The sequence below is a fragment of the Canis lupus genome, chromosome 25 (genome assembly GCF_048164855.1).
Source record: "Canis lupus baileyi chromosome 25, mCanLup2.hap1, whole genome shotgun sequence".
In the NCBI taxonomy this organism is placed as follows: domain Eukaryota; kingdom Metazoa; phylum Chordata; class Mammalia; order Carnivora; family Canidae; genus Canis; species Canis lupus.
Window position 1 is genome coordinate 31,829,570 of NC_132862.1, and position 24,099 is coordinate 31,853,668.

Genomic DNA, 24,099 nt, shown 5'->3' on the forward strand with positions numbered 1-24,099 from the left:
TTCAAGGCAGCAGGAACAACATGATTAGATGCATTCAGAGATGAACATGCATGATATTAAATAGTACAAACAATCTGGCAGGCTGATTTAAGCATAAGGAACACTACTGGAAGTGATTGAAATTCAGGTTGAGAAAGTGTGTGAGGATCAGGGGAAGCAAGGGAATCAACTCTGAGCCATAGGGTAGTATTGCTATCCATATATTATAGATGAGAAAGCTGAAGTTTGGAGAGGACAGGTAACTGGAAACTGCTTTAAGTGATAGAGCATTCAATATATATCAGTGAAATAAGAAAGTTCCCTTCAGACAAAAGGACTAGATTTTCACATTAAGGACACTTCTTCAAGAGACCTATAGAGAAGAATAATAACCACAAATATTTTGGGGACCATATATACTTAAGGATCTACAAAACAATTGTATTATAAACACTGTTAATTGGGTCACCTCAGGTTATTTTGTAAACCGTAGAAGTGAAAAATAATGGCATCACAAGAATTGTTTTAAGAACATGAGCCTGAAAAGTAATATTTGAAAGTTCTGTCAGAATCTCTCTTGAGTATATTTTTAAATTTTTTTGAGGCTATCATGTGTGTTAGTGTTCATTTACCTTGAAAAGTTCATTTCTTTCTGAAAGTTGGTTTACCATACAGATCATATTCAATCATGATTTTATTGATTTTTTTAAGATTTATATATTTATTTATTCATGAGAGACACAGAGAGAGAGAAAGAGAGAGAAAGAGAGAGAGAGAGAGGCAGAGACACAGGCAGAGGGAGAAGCAGGGAGCCTGACATGGGACTCGATCCCAGGTCTCCAGGATCAGGCCCTGGGCTGAAGGCAGGCACTAAACCACTGAGCCACCCAGGCTGCCCCTCAACCATGATTTTAAAATATGATTCTGATCATTAAAGTTGGTACTTTTGATATTTTCTTCTTGATAATGACATTGGAAATCATTTTGAATAACTCACCCAGACTTGTTAATTTTTAGAAATGGCATAATTATTTTAATATAGAAATGTTACCTTTTAGCATTTGCTTATAAATGAACTATCCGATGGAATTATTAAATTGATGTGCCATTAAATAATATTTCCTTGGATTAAATTCTACCTAGTGAATTTTCCATTTTGCTAGAAGGCAGCTTTCATAGATAATCATGAAATTCAGTTATAGTAATATAAAAATAAACCGTATATAATGCAGAGTTATTCAAGTAGGTAATACATTAAGCAAAATGTTCTTCTCTAACTTTTAGACAAGTTTGGCTTATTTAGTGGAAAGGTAGGTTTTCAAGGCAAAGGGAAGAAAATAAGATATTTCAGAATGCAGAAACTTACCTGCAACCAATTAAATATGTCAAACCTCAAAACTTCAGGGAAAACAAGATCTTATATCAGATTGCTAGCAAACATAAAGATTATCCATACCACCATTTTACATCAAGACTTTTGCTCAGGCTAGTTGGGATGAAGAGGAAAAGGTATTCAAAAGAAAATTAAATCAATTCTGTATTTTAATCATTTAAAAAAACTACAGAAGTATAATTTGTAGGAGGATTATGAAGTACCCATTAGAAGGCATTGCAGATTATATATTTATATAAACTTTCAAGAAAAAGTTATGGAAACATGGCATGGTTTTGTTGTGAACTCTCTTGCTTTGTTTTTTCTGCTGCTTCTCTCAACCCCTGGTTGTTATCTAACTCTAAGAAGAGTGAGCTGTAACAAGGATTGATGTATCTTTTTCATCTATTCAACAAGTGTTTTGCAGTCTACTGTGTGCCAGACAATGTTCCCCATACTAGAAAACAGTGATAAATCAATTAAATGCCCTCAGGAATACAGATTCTAAAGAAAAAATCAAGTAAAATAATAATAACAATAAAATAGCTTTTCAGTTTTTTTATTATTACTATTATTACTAGTAGTGGTAGTAGTGATATTAACAGTACTAGTAGTAGTAGTAGATTTACGGAATGCATGACTGGGGGAGTGGCAGGAAATGACCTCACTTATTTACTGGACTAGTCCAAAGTCCTAAAATAGAACCTGATAGAGTAGGCACTCAATAAATATTTATCCAATGAGATAAAGTCAGGGAGCATTTGGGGAAAAGATGTGGCATGCGATGATTTAACAGAAGCATTGGCTGCTTTGTGGAGAATAGTTTGAGGGAGTTCTGGGAGTGCAGCTGAAGGATGAACACTACTGAGGAAGCAATTGTATTATCATTAACAGGTGAAATCATGTGATGAGAGTGGTAGTGGTGGAAGAGGTGAGACATGGCAAGACATATCCCATGTGAAAGTCATATTTCCTAAATAAAATTATAATCAAATTTGTGGGTAAATAATATTGAAGTTCTATGATTCCATCGGTAAATGGTGAATGTCACAAAAGTACCTCAGACACAATGTAAATAATAGAGCCTTTAACAGAAATCCCTTCCACAGATGTAAAGTTATTTTCATTCTTGAGACTAATAATTTTCAATTAAAATACTTTTGAAAGCTTAAAAATATAGACAATGTGCTTGTCTTTTCCATGAATAATCTGTGTGTGAGAGAAATAAAAACATGTCCTTCAAGAATAAACATAAGGCATGTCAATTCTTCAATGTGGTTTGGATGTTTTTTGCTGCATTTGAAATAGACTGAATTGGGGACGCCTGGGTGGCTCAGTTAGTTAAGCATCTGACTCTTGACTCTGGTTCAGGTCATGATCTCAAGGTCATGGGATCGAGTCCTGCATTGGGCTCCCCACTCAGTGGGAATCTGCTTGTCTTCCTCTACTCTCCCTCTGTCTCTCTGTCTCTCTCTCAAGTAAATAAATCAATCTTTTAAAATAAAAAACTAGCTCTGGGAAACAAACAAGGGGTGGTGGAAAGGGAGGTGGGCAGGGAGTGGGGGTGACTGGGTGATGGGCACTGAGGGGGGCACTTGATGGGATGAGCACTGGGTGTTATGCTATATGTTGGCAAATTGAACTCCAATAAAAAAAATAGAATGAACTTTAAAAGTATGATACTATTGTTAAAATGGCCATCAAATAATAATGTGTGTCTCTTAACAATATTAGAAATGTTTAGATTGATTTCAATGACAAAGCCTAGCAACGCTGCCCCATTGGAAGGTGGCTTTCTGCAACTGAACCAATAACTCAGCTTCTCAACAACAAACATGACATCTCAAAGGTCACCAGAATCCTGTTTATATTCATAGAACGGCTTCCTTAGTATCCAACCACAGAGCTAATTTACTCTAATGTGAGAAAAATTCTAACAAGCTTGTTAATATGGTTTATCGGTCTTGGGAATAATAAAAGTAACAAAGGAAGCATACAGATGGATTTGGAGGTGGTCTCAGTGACTGTGGCAAAAAGAGAAAGCCAGGGGCACCTGAATGGCTCAGTCAGTAAAGTGCCAGCCTTTGGCTCAGCTCGTGATCTCAGGGTCTTGGGATCGAGTTCCACATCAGGCTCCCTACTCAGTGGGGAGCCTGTTTCTCCCTCTCTCTCTGCCACTCCCCCCTCTCATGTACTCTCTCTCTCCCTTTCTCTCTCTCTCTCTCTCAAATAAATAATTTTTTAAAAAATCTTTTAAAAAAGAGAGAAAGCCATGGTATTTGAGAGAGGAAAAAAAGCTATGTACATATGAATATATATACTTAAAAACTAAAATGATTTAAAGCCCTAGCATTCTAGAGTTGTGTTGCTTCAACCATTCTATGGATTCTGAAAGTATTATTGTGTAACTGCATAGGGTACTAATCCAGGTTAACTAAGATCTAGGCATTTTTAAATGATTTGGTTATGTTCAATATACTCAGTTTTGAAAGGCAATGGAGTCTCAAATACATTTTAGAAAGATTTCTTGAAGAAATAATTGAAGTTTAAATGGTCTTAGAATTGGGGAAGTTCAAACTTCAGTTATGTAAGACTTTAATTTTACTACATTATTGCTTAAAGACGTCTGATCAATGTATTTTTCCAGTTGAAACTTTTAGAGTTAAAACTACATATTCTAACAAAAGGTGAACTATGGATACTGTAGGCAGTTAGTTATGTTTCCTAACATGCTAATTTAAAAACAGAAAAATATCTGTCTACTGCTTACTGCGTCTTACACACCCAAAAAAAAAAAAAAAAAAAAGGATTCTCAAGAGAGTGAACAGTGACAGACTGAAAATTGCAGATAAAACCACAAGTACACTCACTGTGGGAAGTATTATAGGGTCAGTGGCCTTGCTACTTTAGGCACTGCAAATATTTTGGCTTAAATTCAGACTCACACTCTGTAATTAGAAAGAACATTGCTACTCTCAGTCTCCAGCCAAGCCACATATGTTTGTGGTCTGTTTTATGAGGTTCTCATCGTAATTTGCACTGTGATCTCTCACATAAGACACTATGATAGGGACGATACACTTCTGCTGATCCTGCAGGGGCAACAAAGAAACTAACAGTAATCTCCAAATAACTAGTTCTGTTTCTTCCAGGAGTATCCTTAGACTCATACATCCAGGGCCTTTTGGTAAAAATAAAAAAAAAAAAACCTCTAATAATAGATATTTTTAAACTATAAAATGTGATAGACATTCTTTAGTGAGGATCAGTGGGATCCCAGGAAGACCACAGAAGGTCTTCAGAGGGCTCATTAGCCTGCTGAAGTTGTTTGCCAAAATGCACATAATATGCACTTCACCAGGGAACAGATTCCAAGCTCTCATTCCATTTTCAAAGTGTCTGTGACACCCTTTTCCAAAAAAGAATATTTTAAAGATTAAAAGCTGCTGTTTTCAGTACACCTACAGGAAAATGTTGAGCATGTGTCCCATCGGTTGTTGGTTTTCTTTTCTTAAGATTGTATTTATTTATTTGACAGAGAGAGAGAGAGCACGCTAGCATACAGCAGCGGGAGTGGGGGAGAGAGAAGCAGACTCCCTGCTGAGCAGGGAGCCCGACTGTGGGGCTTGTTCCCAAGACCCTGGGATCACGAGCTGAGTCAAAGGCAGACCCTTAACCCCTGAGCCACCCAGGTGCCCCATGTCCTACCAGTTTTTAAGGACATTGGAGCCGACACATTTTACCAATTCTCCTTCTGTCACCAGGTTCTAGTCAAGTATTATCTGGATGGCCCAGGCCTTAAATTAACTTCAGAATAATGGATAAATCACCGGCTTTGGAAACAGACTACACGGCTCAAGTCCTGACTTGGCCACTAACTAGCTAAGTGAACTCAGTGAAATTTGTTGAGCTTTCAGAGCCTCAGTTTCCTTATTTGAAAAATGGAAACAATCATAGTATCTGCCTCATAGAGATGAAGTAAGGGTTGAGAAGATCAGGCAAGTAGTGTTTCACACGGTTCAGGACCCTACCTCTGACTGTACTGTTTCATCAGTTTCATCTTTGATGAGCTTTAATGAGTCATTAATAAAATCCTTAATTTTAAATAGCTGGGTTTTTAAAAATATTTATTTAGAGAGAGAGCATGTATACACACACACACACACACACACACACACAAGTGGGGTGGGGGGGACAGAAAGAGAGGAATAAAGAGAATCTCGAGCAGACTCCCCCTGTGCAGGGCTCAATCTCATGACCCTGAGATCATGACCTGAGAAGAAATTAAGAGTCAGCTGCTTAACTGACTGAGCCGCCCAAATGCCCATTTAAATATCTATTTTTTAAATGCAAATTACCACCTAGTGATCTTTTCATTACAGTTAAAATTCTTTGTGTTTTCAACTCACTGCTATTAATTGTTATCAATATTCAAACTTTAGACACCTATATTGTGACACATCCAAATTTATTGTTTTGCTAAAAATTTTATATGTGAGCATTTTCACATTGTGATGTCTTTTGTTTGTTTTAACCCTGTAACTAAAAGAACAAATCTAACCTGTTAATGTACCATTAAAACATTATACAAGTTTTTAGGCCACAATATGAAATTGAAAAAGTACTTGAATAAACGTAAATAAATGCATTGAGTTTATGTGCCAAGAAATATAAAGCACTATGGTTGTCTGAGCTATTTCTCTTTCGATACAAGGATAAGAACTATAAGAAAATTAACAAATTTGTTTGAAATGTTGCTCTTTTTTTTCCACAGCTCTTGTAGTGAGATTCCTGACCAAACGGTTCATCTGGGAATATGATCCCACTCTTGGTAGGTCAAATTTTGTTTCCTCCTCTTTCCAGTCAAAGTTTATGACCTAAAAGCGGCAATGACATTTTCTTTTGCAACATTTTGAAGCACCTACCAGTTGCTTGGGAAGTGCCTTATCAAATCATGCAAAGTCTTTAAAGAAACTAGACATGTGTCTCATGCTGTCTGTGCTTAGAACCATGCAGGGTTTTCATGCATAGATGAAAAAAAAATAGGTCAGACTGGAGACGAGACAAGAAGGAAGTGGGTACAACATGATGCCCTCCCTTCGGGAAATGTAGTATCATTCATTCTAGTGGGAGAAGGAGGACACCAGTGGACAAGACTAATCTGGTGCGGAAGAGACTGGCATGCTGAGGGGAGTATTACAATAAAATAAACTGTCTGAATACTGATTTGGGGAAAACATAAAAATAAACTGTTTCTCTTCAGTGGATCTGAGTAAAGCCTATTTAAAAAAGAAAAAAAGAAGCAGCAAAAATTAATGTCTGTGGATCTTGAAAGTAGCATAATATTGATGTATGAAGCATTCATCATGCTTTTAAATAGTCCAAAACATACCTATACCTAGTCCAATAGATACCTATTTTGTTGTCATCCTCAAAACAATGCTGACAATCCCTGGGTTCTAATTTCAGCTTCAGATTTTACTCTGAAATAATCTTTTGAGTTTTTGTTCCTTACACATCTGGGACCCAGGCTGGTTTTGTAAAGGGCAACAACTTTCAATCCAGAGAAGGAGGGAGAGACATTGTTTCCTTACCAGTAACAGGATCCAGGCTGAGCTGGCCTTAGAATAGTGTAATGGGCAATTATTCCTTTTTTTTTTTTTTAATTTCATTTTGTTTTGATTTGGTTATGACTCCAAGCTTACAAGTGTTCAGGTAAAAAGGGATATTTCTTTCCATATATGCCTCCTTTTATTGCTTTTATTCACTTATTCAGCAAATATCATAAATCATCTCCTATGTATCAGATTATTCCAGGTGCAGAGGATACATCAATAGGCAGGAAAGGAAAGCCTCTGGATTTTTGAACTAACAATCTAGTAAATACAGAAGAGTCAATAAACAAATATATGTCAAAAAGTGATAAATACTATGAAGAAAAACTGACCAGAGACAGGAATACAGAGTGATCTTTTAAGTTTATTTAATTTTTAACTTCTTGATCCATCTGGGACTTACTTTTGTGAGAAGTACAGGCTCAAGATCCAACAGTGTTTCCAAATAGTTGACAAATTGTCCTGCTACTATTTACTAAATAGTCCCCACCTTTTCTCCCTACTTCCAAACCTGTTTTTTTTTTTTTTTAGTACATTGGGTCATTTACATTAGGATGCAGCTCTAGATTTGCTTTTTTTTTTATATCCACCACCAATACCACACACTTTTCATAATTGTGCTCTTTAGAACATTTTGACACACAGTAGAGAGGTCTTCTTTCTTAAACTTTATACAAAATTACTTTGGCTAGTATTTCTAGTCTATTCTCTAAGGCCAATTTTTAAAACTCTATAATAGCATGACATGATTTTCTGGAATTGAATTAAAACTATAAATTACTTTGGGAAGATTCACCTCTTTATAGTATTCAGTTTTTTATGATCTAATAACATATCTATTTTTATTAGTCTTTACTTCTCTGTTTTTGCTTTTAAATCGTTTTTTAACATCAGTAATTTTTAACATGTTTTTAATATAAGTGCAATCTAATCTTAAAATGATATATTTGTATCAAACATGCACTTGTTTTTAAAAAATCATTTATTATCTATTTTTGTCCCACTCTCCTCTGATATTTTTATTACTTATATAAGCTTTACAAAGATTATAGTTCCTGAGAACCTTAATGGTTTACCGGAGTTCAGTAGAAAAATCCTGATTTTACTTAGCAATCCTAGTATATTTCAACAAAAGATGAAGCTTATAAAAAATTATCTCTTTTTTTTTTACCTCTCTGAATATGTTCCAGTAACTAATGTTACTATTTTTAGTCTTAGGTGAATCATTGTCCCTTTTGTTTTATTCCTTCTGAAAAACAACTGCTGTTAATAGAAATCTGCCTGCATTGGTTATTTATAATACAGGCTTCCCTCACTAGGAACAATGAAACTTTATTGAGTGACCTTGTACTGTACTGTTCAGAAAGGATTACTGCTGCTAAGCAACAAGAGCCTTGATCAGACTTCAGGAGTATCTGATGTATGACTCACTTCTAGGTGAGGGTTTCATTAACTCACCCTGGAAACTGGTGTGTGTGTGTGTGTGTGTGTGTGTGTGTGTGTGTGTGCATGCTAGAAGTCACCAATGTTCAAGCCTACAGGAGGTTCCCATCTATTTGATGCAAGATGAATCAAGCATTTCCTGGGCTTGACTTTACACTATCATAGCGTTTCAAAACCACCACGAGAAAGGAAAGCTACCATTAAAAAGCTAAGTGGCATATTTGCCAAAACAGCCTTGAATTCTGAATCCAGAGCCTTCTTCAAAAACCTGGAGCATACTATAACACTCTAAGTTAATTATACTTCAACAAAAATAGGTAGCAACATTTTTTAATAGTGCAGTGTTTTCAACCTATAATAGAATTACTGCTCCATGAGAAGCCAAAGACTATGAGCACCATTCGACATATTAGGGAAGTTGAATATTTACTGCTCTGAAGTACAACTAAGAAGAAAATGTTTGCATCTATAATAGCAAATGATTCCCGGACTTTTCATTTCAGTAGGTTTTGCTTTTTGGTCTTCTAAAGAGAGGTATTATCATAGGAACTGCCATTAGAGATACAAACAAGGCACAGAGGTGAGAGAGAACTAAAATTATTTAAAACTAATTTTAAACTAAATATTCTTTTTTTAAAAGATTTTATTTATTTATTCATGAGAGATACAGAGAGAGAGACAGGCAGAGACACAGAGGGAGAAGCAGGCTCCGTGCAGGGAGCCTGATGTGGGACTGGATCCCGGGACCCCAGGGTCATGCCCTGGGTCGAAGGCTGCTGAGCCACCCAGGGGGTCCCTAAATTAAATATTCTATTTGCACTTGCATTTCATAGAATGGCAAGTATACTTAACATCCAAATGTTTTAAGGCTATAATCTAAGAAAAAAAGTTCAGTTCTTTACATTAGGCAATTTTAGTTTTCCTTAAATTTTTCTCATTTCGCAGTGAAATGTTTGTCAGGGATCAGAGCTGGTCTATGACTAGCATTTGAAAACCAGCACTGAAGCCTTTGAGGTTTGGGACTTGCACCATCTGACCAGCAAAAGTGCTTTATGATGGTGAGTGTAGTGTTCTATTTGCAACAGGGTCTGTGTTCTGATTAGATCCCCAACAGGAACTGAATCCCTGCTTCTGAGAGTCCCTCAGAAGAGTGCTGATTGTGGCAGAGCATATGGACAAAGGCTTAGATGTGTATGGTTGTGTGTGTGTGTGTGTGTGTGTGTGTGTGTGTGTTGGTGTCTGGAGAAGAGAGAGACTGCATATCAGCACTTACCACTACTATTACCATCTTGGAGGCACCTTTTACTCTGTGTTCGAATGGATTATGGCATCTCTCTCTCGTTAGTAAAGGCTCAGATAGGAACGAGGGTAGGAATTGGGAGACAGACCCAATGACACTTGGATTTTGTGATTAGTTCTTCCTTCCTGCTTCACAGTACCCACTGTTTGGAAAGAAAGGTTTACACAAGAGACAGGCACACCCAGAACAAATTATCTGAATTGGATACTAAAACAGAGGTACTTAGCCAACTCATGAAACTATTCAGTATTGGCACAGCAGGGAACATTGAGGTCGTCATTAGGCAAATAAGGAAACAAGTCGAGTGAAGTAAATTCATCCCACATTATGTGGCTTGTGTGAGGTTAGACCAGTAACAGAACTCAAGTCAGTACAATTTCCACTGTAGCATAAATCAACATTACTAACTGCTGTTGTTACTGTACTGGCTAAATGTCCATATTAATATGTCGAAATACACAAAAAAAGCTAAATCAGTAAAGGATTAAGCATCTACAACATCTCTTTGAGCATCAAGTTCTCTTGGAGTATACAAAATATACTTCTATTGATAGAAATGTCACTGAATGCAGGTTTTAGATCATGTATTGTTCATATACAATGCAATTCAGATATAATTTTTAATATACCAAATTGCATCTTGAAACTAATATTGGTCTTTAGTGTATGATATTTTGGTTCATTTAGATATATGCCTTAAACAATCACCCCCCCCTTCCTTTTAAAAAGAAAAAAAGACTCGGAATTTCTATTTTAGGTTAGCATAAACAAAATAAAAGGTGTGTCCACTCTCCCCACATATACACATTTTCTCTTGTTTTAGAATGAATAGTGAAGTTTAATTCCAAAAAGTGCTTAATATGTTTTTTTAGAATTAGCTTCATTAAAGTTAGCGCTTAGAGGCACAACATTTTGCCTGCGTGGGCTATACTTCACTGTTTACATGAAGATATGGGTTTCTAATGAGAGAGAAAAGGCTTAAAGAGAAAAGGCTCAAAATGGCATGAAACCAATACTCAGCTTAGATGAAATCACTGCTACTCCCCGCTGCTATGTCTGTGGCAGACATTCCCTCATTTCCTGCATTCCATCATTTTCGTTTCAGTTAACAAACAGCCAAGGAATCACACAACTTCATACAATTTTCATTATATTTTATTTCCCCCCTACTGTGGCCTTCTGTGGTTGAAATACATATCCTATTTATCATGGAAGCAACAGAGAAAAATGTCCCTGTCTGTCAGACAACTTTTGGTGTAAAGAAATGGAAGAGAGCCCAGAACTCTGTTTTTCAGGCCCTAAGGCTGATGCCAGCCCTTTTAAAAAGGAAGGTAGCACAAAGGCCACCACAGAACAGTAGTGGAAGAAACAGAAATGGTATAGATCCTAACATGCATGCTGCTGTCTGGGCCTCTCCTTGTCAAACTGGAGCACTGAAGACGCAAAAGGAAGTAGTTAAGAGAACATGTATAGATGAGAAGTTGCTACACATGGTATTTTAGAGCATTAAATTAGCAAAATAATAATCTCTCATTTAACATAAAGAGTAGGAGGATGGAATGTTCTAGAATTGAGAATCATTGTACATACCACATACAGATTACCTATTCTAACAGAATAACAATACTGCAAAATATGCTCTTTTAAAATATATTGAACATAACTTCATTTTTAAATTGTACTGTTCAGAAAAGATTTCAGCCATGTGCCATGCCTATGGCAATGTTCATGACACAGGGCTGATGGCAGGCAGAAGGCTGGGTTATGCTACTTAGTTAAGCTTCCTTTCTGCAGTTTGTCTTTTAGGTAGGAGATTATATTTGTAGCAAAGTAACAAAAACTGTGGTTAAAAAAGAACTGCCTCTTGTGTCTCCCCACTCCTCCCACCCCAGTATATTGGTATCATCAAGAATTATAATTCTTGATTGCTTTTGGTGTGGTTTGATTAGTCTATTTTACTCCATTGGGATCTCAAGTTCAGTTTTACTGGTGAGAAGTCTAATGTCAATCTGAGTCATGTCCTTCTATAGGTGATGTGCTTTTTTTCTGTTGACCCTTTAAAATTTGTCTTTATCACTGATATCCCTAAATTTTGCTGTGATGTTTTATATATGTTTCATATATATATATATATATATATATATATATATATATATATATATATATATATATATATAGTTTATATATGATGTTTTCCTTGTTTGTCCTTTTAGTCCTTTGGATCTGAACTGTTTCAAGACCTTCCCTCCTGGGAAATTCTCAGTTATTACAGCCTCAAGTATTTTCACTGCCCCCCCCCAAGTGTATTTTATTCTCTTTGAGGCTCATTTTATAAGAGATAATAACATGTCTATTTCAATTATCCATCTCTCTTATATTTTACTTTTACAGTTTCCTTCTTCTTATCATGTACTGATGCCTTCTGAAAGAGTTCTTCAACCTGACCTTCATTGGCTCAGTCAATCATTTGTTGAGTTCATTATTTCAACTGTTTTAGTTTTTATACAGAGCAGTACCAGTTGGTATTTATTTTAACCTCTGGCCATGTCATGTGGTGAAAGGCACACTTAGACCACCCAAAGTTCTTGTATCTGCTGACTTCTCCTCACCCCAGTAGAGTTTGGGGACCTCTCTGATATTACCCTACCAGCCTTCAGCTGGCACTGAGCTATTGTCATTTTTCTACCTTGAAGAGGTAACATGAGCAGGAGAACTCTGCTTTGTTGCATCTCTCTCTGTGCAACCCAGCCCTCCTCTGCTTTCCTCACAACCACCAAACATGGAGCCTAACTGCCTTTTACTGCCACAAGGGTTTCTCATAGCTTTACATGGTCATCTTTTACATGAATGGCTTATCCACCTTATCTAGTGTCCACTGCATTTCCAGGGCTGGAGTCTTGAAGGCAATGAACAACTCCTGCTTATATGTCATCTTGTCAGGTACAATAACTAACTGTGATTCCCTGAAACAGGATTTTAGGAATATCAAGGTAGAAGGCATTTTGTGGGAATCATTTTCTCAGTCTAGGATGTAGAGGCCTTATTTTAGAAGGAAGAGAACATCAGGAAGCTGGCCTCATAGGAGAATAAAATGAGCAAAGAGACAAAGATTCTCTCAGGTGATATACCCTCATGCTATATACCCTGAAAATCTGTGACTCGCACATGAGAACCTGTACTTCTAGGATTTCAAAGAGTATAGAAATGGCACATTCTTGCACATCCATCCTCTCCTCTCTAGGATGCACATTCCCTTATGCTATATAAACAGATGTACTTCTATGACAACTTTGTAATTTAAACATCAAATTAAATCATGAACTAATTTGCTTTTTTATCTTTTTTTGCTCATTCTCTCAGAATCCACCTATCGACACCAAGCAACCATCGATGATGAAGTTGTCACCATGGAGATACTAGATACTGCTGGTCAGGTGAATAAAGGGTTCAGATAAAAATTTCCTGGATCAAATAAAAATGAGATGTATACATGCATACTATGAATAAAATTAAGACACCTTCCTCCAACTAACTAATGATGCCTAAAGACTTTTCTCTTTGATTATCTAGTTATTTATATACTAACATATATGGAACAGCTTATGTATGCATACCTATATAAATTACCCAGTACTTTAGCAGGATGGGAGGAGGATTGAAAATACTATAACATCCAGATGACATCATCTAGAATAGAATTACCCACATATATTTTGGCACGATATTAAGAGGTTCATGGTTAAGTATTTTGAAATGCTCTGATAGAGTTAAACAAGTATTGTTATAGGGAAGTTCTCAGAGCCTTCTATGCCAAGGTATAAGATGAATCCTTAAGAGTTTCAGTATATATTATATTCTAAACTTATATAACCTCCAAATCTTTTTTCAGAATATTTTAGGAATCTCTCCTGTAATATTCTTTCCAGACTTCACAACATCCTATTGAAGATTTGAGCTACATAATTGTATAATAAGCAATCCATAACAAAGGAAGCTAACATAAATTTGTCCTAATGTCAGTCAGTTCTGAGATTACAGCTAGGTTCATAGCTAAGCTTAGTTCCCAAGAATAAAATGACCGATAGGAGTGAAAGTTAGGAAGCTGAAAGGTTCCATGGTGCTCTATCAGTGACCTATGACCTGAAGAAGACTTGAACTAATGTATTTAATCCAAGAAATGTTCTTGAAACCAGCTAGACACGTTTATTTCTCATCATCACCTCATTATATATGCTTTCCCTGCCACCCATCCCTGATTCTAGAGAGACATGGTAGGGACTTACATACCTGCAGAGTTATATAAGCCCATGTGAGCAATGCATTTTCAAATCTCGCATGCTGCTTTCCTAGGAAAGAGTGATCACCCCCTTTGAAAATCACTTCAAATGAGTTTCTATCATTATTGGGATGGTGTAATATTTTGGGTGTGTTTAGATAGAAAAAAAAAAGCCAAAAGCCCTTGGCTTTGAGTTTGACTCACTATACAATTTTTCACTGTTTTTCTGTCCCTGGTGCCCAATTGTTTATGATCCGCAGGCAAAAGAGATTAAAGCAAAAAACGAAATCAAAACCACTTACTAAGCTGTGCCTCTAAATCTGATCTCTAAAGGGTGGCAAAAGAGCTACTTGTTTGTTACCTATTTGCCGATTCTTTAATTGTGATGAAAAGCCTTGGAGGCAGTGCACTCAACTAAGATAATTTCTTTATAGTTCTTGTAATTATGGATTTAATAATATGTCCAGTAGAAAATTAGAAGCAGAAAGTAAAAGGTCTATGCAGTTAGAATGTTTTTAGTTCCTTGACATATCTGTCTGTGAGTAAGTAATGCTTCTATTCCAAGCTGATTGAGAAGGTAAGCTTGTATGGGCATACTATCAAGACATTTTAATGACACCAAACATAAAGAATAGTAATTAAGGACTAATTATTAGCATGAGCAACATCTATACACTGAAATGACTTCCAATTCCCCAACTGCCATTGTTTCCTTGTCAACAGGAAGATACCATTCAGAGGGAAGGACACATGCGATGGGGGGAAGGCTTTGTGCTGGTCTATGACATTACTGACCGAGGAAGTTTTGAGGAAGTTCTCCCACTTAAGAACATCCTGGATGAGATAAAAAAGCCTAAGAATGTGACTCTTATCTTGGTTGGAAACAAAGCTGATTTGGACCACTCCAGACAGGTTAGTACAGAAGAAGGGGAGAAGCTGGCCACCGAATTGGCATGTGCTTTTTATGAGTGTTCTGCTTGCACTGGAGAAGGAAACATCACGGAGATATTCTATGAGCTGTGTCGAGAGGTGCGTCGCAGGAGGATGGTCCAGGGCAAGACAAGGCGACGAAGCTCCACCACACATGTCAAGCAAGCCATTAACAAGATGCTCACTAAAATCAGTAGTTAGGTGGCTCTGTTCTTGAAAAGACCCTACTGAAGTGGGTCAGGTAATTAGAAACACTTTCTTGCCCATTTTTCCCCCTTCTTCGTCTCAAAATAAAAGAAAATACTCCATTCCTTGTTCTGACATTGAGAAATGTCTGGACTTCCCATTGTTCCCAGGTCTTCCATATGTTGAGAAGTTATAGAGTGTTTTATGCGATTTTAGTGCTGACAATTTCTCCCTTTCCTGCTTGAATAAGATCCACTCTATTGCTGTCTGAACCTGTAATCACCAGAGATTATGAAATGGCTGGGTTCATATTAAGCTATTTTTAGGCATCCTCACCTTGCTTCAATAGGTTGAAGGCTTTTCAAAGGCATTTTGAAATTCCATTCCTTGTCAAAGACTGCAAATGATCATCTTAAAAGTGTAAGATAATAGAAAATACAATAAAACCCCAGGAAGAAAGCTGAGATACTGGAGCAGGGAGTAGAACCCTAGTTCCTATTTGAAATGAGAATTTTCTTACTTATCTTAAATTATCTAGTTTTTCTTTTAGCCCTTATTCTGCTCTTAAATTCAAACCTGTTGTCACAAAGTTTTCCACTGTAGTAGAGTTCCATTTCATTTTGAGTGGGTTCTCTCAATGAGCTCTTGATCACTGTACTCTGATTCTTCTGTCGCTTCAGTAAGATTTCATCATAAGAGAGGCAGCAGGATACTTCAATTCAGATCCTGCTGGGCTATTTCTCACCAAGCCCAGGGCAATGTAAAGACATTAAAAGTTTTTTTCACCAAACCCTGATTTTTATTGAATGCTAATAGAGGATTTAGAATTAGAGGTGTCTGATTCATTTATCTCTCCACTTATCATCTTAGCAGAAAGACAACAGTCCAAAACACAGGAAAATTAAGAATGAAGCTAAACTACCCTTCCATTGGGAAGCCAAGGATTTAATGCTAGGCACAGTAAGAAAAATTAGCTTCTGATTCATTAAATTGGCTATATGACTTCTAATATTTTGGATAAATTAATTCACTCAGAATTCAGAAAAGAATGAGTAATTAAAGTTCACTATACCTGGATAAATGTGTGTAAAACAGATCCTTATATTGTGAAAGTACAGTCTGTAACTGATAAAACTTTATGATTTTTTTTCCCTATTATGCCCCCACATATCAAGATTTGGGCACTTTATTTTAGAAGAAAATATATATCTTTTACATATGTGTGTATTTATAAATGCATAGATATATGTATAAAAATTTGTAAGAGCTGGAGGCTTTAATTCACCAGTGCATTTGGACAACTTGGTGTAACTATTTTATGTGATCCAATAAAAAGCATAATTTTCACATTCTGTCACATCCAGCAGTCTTTCTTGTGATAACATGAAAAGTTTGTAATTTTAGAAGAGACGAGTAGACAATCAAATTGCAGAGTTGACAAAGCAGTGCATGTGATATAAAAAATAAGCTTCCATTCATAATAATAGCTCTTTTGGTAGAATGCTTAGGTGATATTTTAGGCACTTTGTGTATTATCTCATTGAATCCTCAAATACCCTATGCAAGAGATATTGCTCTGATCACAATTGCAGGGATTAAGGTATTGAGCCCCAAGAAAAAATGATTGCACAGCTATTTAGTAGGTGGAACAAGGATTTGAACCCAGAGGGACAATGTGACCATAGAGCCCATACTATTTATTATCCAATACAATTTATTAGTAGACTGACATATAGCTCTTCTTCTGGAGCTGTGGGGATGAAGACAAGGAAGAAGAAAATTTAGGGAAGATTTGCTTCACTTATGCTTTCATTCATTCATTAGGAAATATTTATATATAAGTTGGGCATATAACTTAACACAATTTATTCCATTTGTTAGCGTCTTAGCTGAGCATTGAAGAATACATACAAGCAACTCAGGAAAGAAAGATGGTGAGAATATTCTACCCAAAAGGAATAGCATGGAACCAAAATAAGGAGACATGAAAGGTCACAGAGTGTAGTAATTAAAAGCAATTGAGCCATTTATATCATTCTTTTTTTTTTTTAATTTATATCATTCTTAAGGAAAAAAAAACAGAATGGAGAACAGAGGGAAGGAATTAAAAGAAAGAAAAAATAATAAGGCATTTGGGAATAAGAAAAAATGTCAAAAATGCATAAAACTGAAAATTTAGGTAACCAAATATTAAAGGTTACTTGGTAGGTAACCTGTGATTCATTTTCAGTAATGTCCATCTAGACAGGGTATAGAAGGGGAAAACAGAGTAAAATTCTTTTCTAAATGTTACCACCTTCTAGAATCACAACCTCTTTCACTGTCTCATACCTATACTTGCAGATGAATCTCAGCCAGTTCTTATAAAGAGCAAGCTCCTAAGGAGAGTGAAATACCTGGGTGCTATTTTGGGTCAAACACTAAGGAAATGAAATTCACAGTCAACAACACCAGCAACTTCCCTAGACATATACATACAAATCCAGACCTGTTAAAAATTCAAAGAACCACTGGCATACGTGCCAACGAGTAATTACAGAAGAACATGAGATTGCACAAATATAAATTAGTTTTTCCTCTCATGCCTCAGGCTTCTCCACAAACAAAGGTTATAAATAAGTTGGGGTTTTTTTTTTAGAATATTTTAATGATGGAAACCTGTGTGTTCTTGAATAATGGGTTGTTATCACCACATTACCACTACCAACATTTGCTGTTTGTAGTTGTTTTCCTTTTCTTCAAAAAACCTTATTTCTAAATATTGGGTTTGTATTCGTATGCCTCACAGCACTGAGAGAAGGAACCCATAATTCAGGATCTTCCTTTCAGATAACATGTATAATACACATACATAGATAAACACAATATTTGGGGTTCAAAGTATAATACCAACTAAGATTTCTTCTTAAATCAGCCTGTGTCCACTTTGAAGATTATAAGAAAGTGGCCAGTTCATTGGGCCAGATTTAATCAGAATAATTTTGAATTCAGTTGTCCTGAGCTTATTGGGGGATTCTGAGGAAAAAAATGACATAAATATATTTTCTCCAAAGATGTGAAATGCTATGTTTAGCATACATATATGTCTGTTTTTGAACTGTCTGTTCTGTTTCATTGGTGTATTTGTCTATTCATGCTCTAGAGCCATGATATTTAAAAATTGAGTCTGATAATATGTTAAAATAGTTCCTATTAGGTATCAAAATTAAGAATAAATGTTTTGGCTTGGGTATTACTCTGCTTTGATACTATACAACTGTTCTAAAATGGAATTTGAAGGAAAATTTGCTGTTTATGCTTTGAAACCAGTACCCTTTTTTTTCAGCTTTATTGAGATGTAATCAACATGAAACATTGTGTAAGTTTAAGGTATACAAGACGATGATGTGATACATATATATACTGTGAAATAATTACCACAATAAGATTCATTCATATTAATCACATCACATAATTACCTTTTTTTGTGGTGAGAGTATTCAAGATTTACCCTCCTAACAACTTTCAAGTATATAATACAGTATTGTTAACTGTGGTCACCTTACTGAATATTAGATCCCTGGAACTTACATTTTAAATGAAAGTTTGAAGATTTTGACCAACATTCCTACATCTCCCCCACCCCTACCCCTGACAACCAGCATTCTATGATCTGTTTTTATGACTTTTTCTAGTTTCCACATATAAGTGAAATCATATAGCATATGTCTTTCTCTATATGACATATTTCATTTAGTTTAATGTCCTCAAAGTCTGTCCATGTTGTCACAAAAGACAGGATTTCCTCCTTTTTTTCTGGCTGAAAATATTCAAATATGTGTATGCATGTATTAATTTCACTTTTTAGAAAATCTATTTATCCATTGATGAACACTTGTTTCCACATCTTGGCTACTGTAAGTAATGCTGCAATGAATGAACATGGGGGTCCAGATATCTCCTTGACATAGTGATTTCGTTTCCTTCTAATATATACCCAGAAATGGGATTGATGGGTCATATGGTAGCTCTATTTGAACTTTATTGAGGAAATTCCATAATGGCTGTACTAATTTGTATTCCCATTAATAGTGCACTAGGGTCCACATCCTCACCAATACTTGTTGTCTCTTGTCTTTTGGATAATACCATTCTAACAGGTATGAGGTGATATCTCATTGTGGTTTTCATATGCATTTCCCTGATAATTAGTGATGTTGAACATCTTTTCATGTGCCTGTTGCCCATCTGTATGTTTTTTGGAAATTTTTCTATTCAAGCTGTTTACCCATTTTTTATTTGGATTATTGTATTTTGTTATTATCTTGCTCTTGAGCTATATGAGTTCCTTAAACATTTTGGATGTTAATCCTTTATGTGAAATATGACTTTCTAATATTTTTTCCAATTCCATAGGTTTTTTTTTCTTTCTGTTGTTTCTTTTGCTGTATAGAAGCTTTAAGGTTTCATGTACTCCCACTTGCTTATTTTTGCTTTTGCTGCTTGTGCTTTTGGTGTCATATCCAAAAATTCATTGCCAGGATCAATGTCAAAGAGTTTTCTCTATGTTTTCCTTTAGTTTAGTGGTTTCAGGTCTTACATTTAAGTTTAATCCACTTCAAGTTAGTTTTATCAGTGGTATAAATTAAGGGTTCAATTTCATTCTTTTACATGTGAATATCTAGTTTCTTCAACACTGTTTGTTAAAAAGATTTCTGCATCTAGGGCCCTTTTACAATCTCTGGGGGCCCAGATTGCAATTTATCCTGCCTGGTTCCTTGCCAGCTTCCTGTGATGCAGGTGGGATAGAGATGATGCCTAGTATATAGGGCCCTTCCAGGACCTCCAGGGACACAGATGGGAGTGTCTCCTGCAGGGTCCCTGTGGCAGCAAAACTGGCCATAGACTGGATGGGATAGACTGGACCCCAGTTATAGGGCCCTTTCACAATCTGCAATCTGACCATATTTGGTGGGTTTTACCTCCAGGGTCTCCTGGACCACAGTTGAGAGGGGCTGGAGCCTGTTCACAGGCCATGTCAGGGTCTGTAGGTGTCACTGAGGCCTGTATGTCTATTACACAGGTGGGTGTGACTCCTCCTGGGTCCCTTAGCCTATGGTGCTGGTGACAGACTTAACACCAAATAGGGCTCTAGCTGAGTTCTCAGATATATAGAGCCTGTTTCTGTGTCTGTAGCTGGGATTCCAGTTGGCAAGTCGGCCACAGGCTTGTGAGCCTGTCTTCTCAAAAGGTCTCTCCTCAGTCTTTGACCAACTATGGTTTCAGAATCTCCTACCTGGGCCTCAAAGTCCCCACAAAGGCACTTTTATCCATGAATAAATGCCAGATTTTTATTGTTGAGGGTAGAATACATGTGAGGGAGGTCTTATTCAGGCATCTTGCTGATGCCATTCCTAAACAAGTTAGGACTACTAGTTATTTGGAAGCTGAGCTTCATTTGCATGATTGTGAATGAAGCAAGATTTACTTTGCTTCAGTAGAGATAGATTTTCATTTTTAGCGTTAAAAGTATAGCATTCATCTTGCCATGATGGAGTAACAGATAGGAAATTTACCCTTACATATTAAACAAGTAGAAACAATCAGGCAAAATACTTGAAACAATGGTTTTCAGACTTTGAACAACAAGCATTCCAGTGGTCCCTGAGAGAAAGGAAAAAAGTGAGGTAAACTGAAAGCATGCCAACTTACTGCCAAATGGCAAATTGCAGGAAGTAGTGCATACGCAGACAGAACCTGGCAGTCTTACTGAATTGAGGAGACAAAAATCAGTTTGAGTAGGCCAAATTGTAAGAATTTTGGGGGTAGAACTTCTGGAAGGAAAGGAGCTTTACAGAGTGAAACTGTTAGAGATCTTTATAATGTTTCCCTTTAGTCTTAGGTTGAGTATGGACTTTCTCATGGTGAGAAAAATTCACTTGAGGCTGAAGAAAAAAAAAATACACCCCCCAAAAAATAGGCCAAAACTTGGGGAGTGTACTTAGGGCTAGGAACAGTTTGTATTTCCACTGGTCAGAGTAGAAAGATGTTGTAATACTTAGGGCATCAGGTAATACACAAGATCTCAAAAAGATATTGTATTAATTATGACTATAAACTAGTCCAAGACCAGGCTTCTAAGTATCTGCCCCAGTGAAACTTAAAAGCAAGTCTGAAACTTTTTAAAGTGAGTCCAGGTAACTTGATTTTGTACTAGAAACGTGCCTCATACACTATAAATTGTTAAAATCCTGCACCCAAATGGTAAGTTACAATGTCAGCATCCAGTTGAAAAGTAGCATGAGGGATGCCTGGGTGGCTCAGCGGTTGAGCACCTGCCTTTGGCCCAGGGAATGATCCTGGAGTCCCAGGATCAAGTCCCACATCGGGATCCCTGCATGGAGCCTGCTTCTCTCTCTGCCTGTGTCTCTGCCTCTCTCTGTGTGTCTCTTATGAATAAATAAATAAAATATTTTTTAAACAAAAGTACCATGAATGCTAAGAAACAAGAAAATATGACTCATAAATAGGAACAGAACAAGAAGTGAGATGATCACATTAACAAGGAGCTTAAGACAGCTATTACAAATATGCTTTATATGCTCAAGAAGATAGAAAAAGACATGAGCATAATAAGGACAGAAATGAAAGGTATAAACAAGGCCCAAATGTAACTTTTTAAAAATGTTTTAAAGATTTTATTTATTCATGGGAGACACACAGAGAGAGGCAGAGACATAAGCAGAAGGAGAAGCAGGCTCCATGCAGTACTTGATCCCAGGACCCCGGATCGTGCCCTGAGCCAAAGGCAGATGCTCAACCACTGAGCCACCCACATGCCCCCCAAATGTAACTTTTTTAAAAAGATATGTATTTTCGTATTTGAGGGACAGAGAAAGCATGAGCAGGGGAGGGACAGAGAGGGAAGGAGGAGAGAATCTCTAACAGACTTTGCTGAGCACAGAGCTTGACATGGGACTTGCTGAGATCATGACCTGAGCTGAAATCAAGAGCTGGATGCTTAACAGACTGAGCCACCCAGGAGCCCCCCGAATGTAACTTTTAGAGTGGAAAATAAAATATCTAAAATAATAAAACACTAAATTGGATTAACATTAGATGAGACCCTGAAGAAATGACCAGTGAACTCAAATGATGACACAGAAATACAAACAATCCAAAATGAAGCAGAGAGGCAAAAAAAGACTAAAAACTCAATAATGAAGAAAGGATCAATGATCTGTGAGACAAAATCAAACAATATAACATCCATAATAATTGGATTCCCAGAAACAAAAGAGAGGGATGATGGCACCTCAGGAATAAAAAGCAGAGGAATCCATACCAAGAAATATCAAAATCAAATTCCTGAAAAGCAATGATAAAGAGAAAATGTTTAAAGCAGCCAAGGGTTAGATGGGGAGATGGAAACACATGTCTACAGTGGATAAGAGAGAAGAATGATCAGGGGCATCTGGGTGGCTCAGTAGTTGAGCATCTGCCTTTGGCTCAGGGCATGACCCCAGGGTCCTGAGATCCATTCCTGCATCGGGCTCCCTGCAGAGAGCCTACTGCTCCCTCTGCCTGTGTCTCTGCTTTTCTCTGTGTCTCTCATGAATAGATAAATAAAAATCTTTTTTTAAAAAAGAGATAAGAATAATCAAATATAATTATATTATTTGAAGGTAGGCACTCCCCCCCAAAGAAAAGAAGGTAGGCAGTGATGAGTTGAATGACGACATTGTAAATGTTAGAACAACTTGCTAAACTACAGACCAATAGTCCTCATGAACATAGAAACAAAACTCCTTATCAAAATTTTAGCAAATCAAGACCACACACACACACACACACACACACACACACACACACGTATATATATACATGCACCATGATCAAAAGGGATTAATACTAGCAATTGTGAAGTCGGTTTAACATTCAAAAATCAATTAATGGGGGACGTCTGGGTGGCTCAGCAGTTGAGCATCTGCCTTCGGACCAGGGCGTGATCCCGGAGTCCCTGGATCAAGTCCCACATCAGGCTCCCTGCATGTGGCCTGCTTCTCCCTCTGCCTGTTTCTGCCTCTCTATGTCTCTCATAAAGAAATAAATAAGGGATCCCTGGGTGGCGCAGCGGTTTGGCGCCTGCCTTTGGCCCAGGGCGCGATCCTGGAGACCCAAGATCGAATCCCACGTCAGGCTCCCGGTGCATGGAGCCTGCTTCTCCCTCTGCCTGTGTCTCTGCCTCTCTCTCTCTCTCTCTCTCTCTCTCTGTGACTATCATAAATAAATAAAAAAAAAAAAAAGAAAGAAAAAAAAAGAAATAAATAAAATCTTTAAAAATTTTTTTAAAAAATCAGTTAATGTAATTCACAATTTTAACAAATGAAGATACAATCTTACAGTAATCTCAATGGATTCACAATAGTATTTTTATAAAGTCCAATACCAAATCATGTTGTAAAAAAAAGAAAAAGCCTAAGTATTTCCCAGCAAACTAGGACTAGAGGAGAACTTCTTCACTCTGAAAAAGAATAGCTTCAAACTTTTTGAAGTTAATATGATACTTGATGTTGAAAGACTGAAAGCTTTTCCCTGAGAAAGGGAACAAAGCAAAAAAAAAAGAAAAAAGAAAAAAAGAAAGGGAACAAAGCAAATATGCATGTTCTCATCACATATACACAGCATTATACTATTATAGCTAGTGCAATAAGGTAAGGGAATGTAGAAGTAAATAGTTTTTATTTGCAGATGACATGATCATTTGCATAGAAAATTCTAAGGAATCTACAAATAGATGCAGAGATATGCCATGTCCATGGGTTGGAAGACTTAATATTGTTAAGATGTTACTTTCCTCTAATTTGATTTATAGATTCAACAAAATGCTAACCACAATTTTAGCAGGCTATTTTGTAAGGTGGACAAGCTGATTCTAAAACTGATATTGAACTGCAGAGGGCCTAGGATAGTCAAAATAGTTTTTGAAAAGAAAAATGTTAAAGAACTTATACTGCCT

At 36.7% G+C, this 24,099-nt stretch overlaps 1 protein-coding gene across 5 annotated transcripts in view; it reads left to right on the forward strand.

Moving 5' to 3' along the window:
* The window catches only part of RERG (RAS like estrogen regulated growth inhibitor), a 113,565-nt gene extending 97,117 nt beyond the window's left edge, over positions 1-16,448 (forward strand). For 4 of the 5 annotated variants that reach the window (XM_072798872.1, XM_072798874.1, XM_072798875.1 and 1 more), the window contains exons 3-5: positions 6,126-6,182; positions 13,070-13,143; positions 14,709-16,448. In XM_072798872.1, the coding sequence (XP_072654973.1) occupies positions 6,126-6,182; positions 13,070-13,143; positions 14,709-15,116 (539 nt within the window). In that variant the 3' untranslated portion in view covers positions 15,117-16,448. Of the gene's footprint in view, positions 1-3,774; positions 3,939-6,125; positions 6,183-13,069; positions 13,144-14,708 lie in introns of those variants that run through there. The other variant, XM_072798876.1, reaches the window with a different exon arrangement.
* The last annotated feature ends 7,651 nt before the right edge of the window (positions 16,449-24,099 follow it).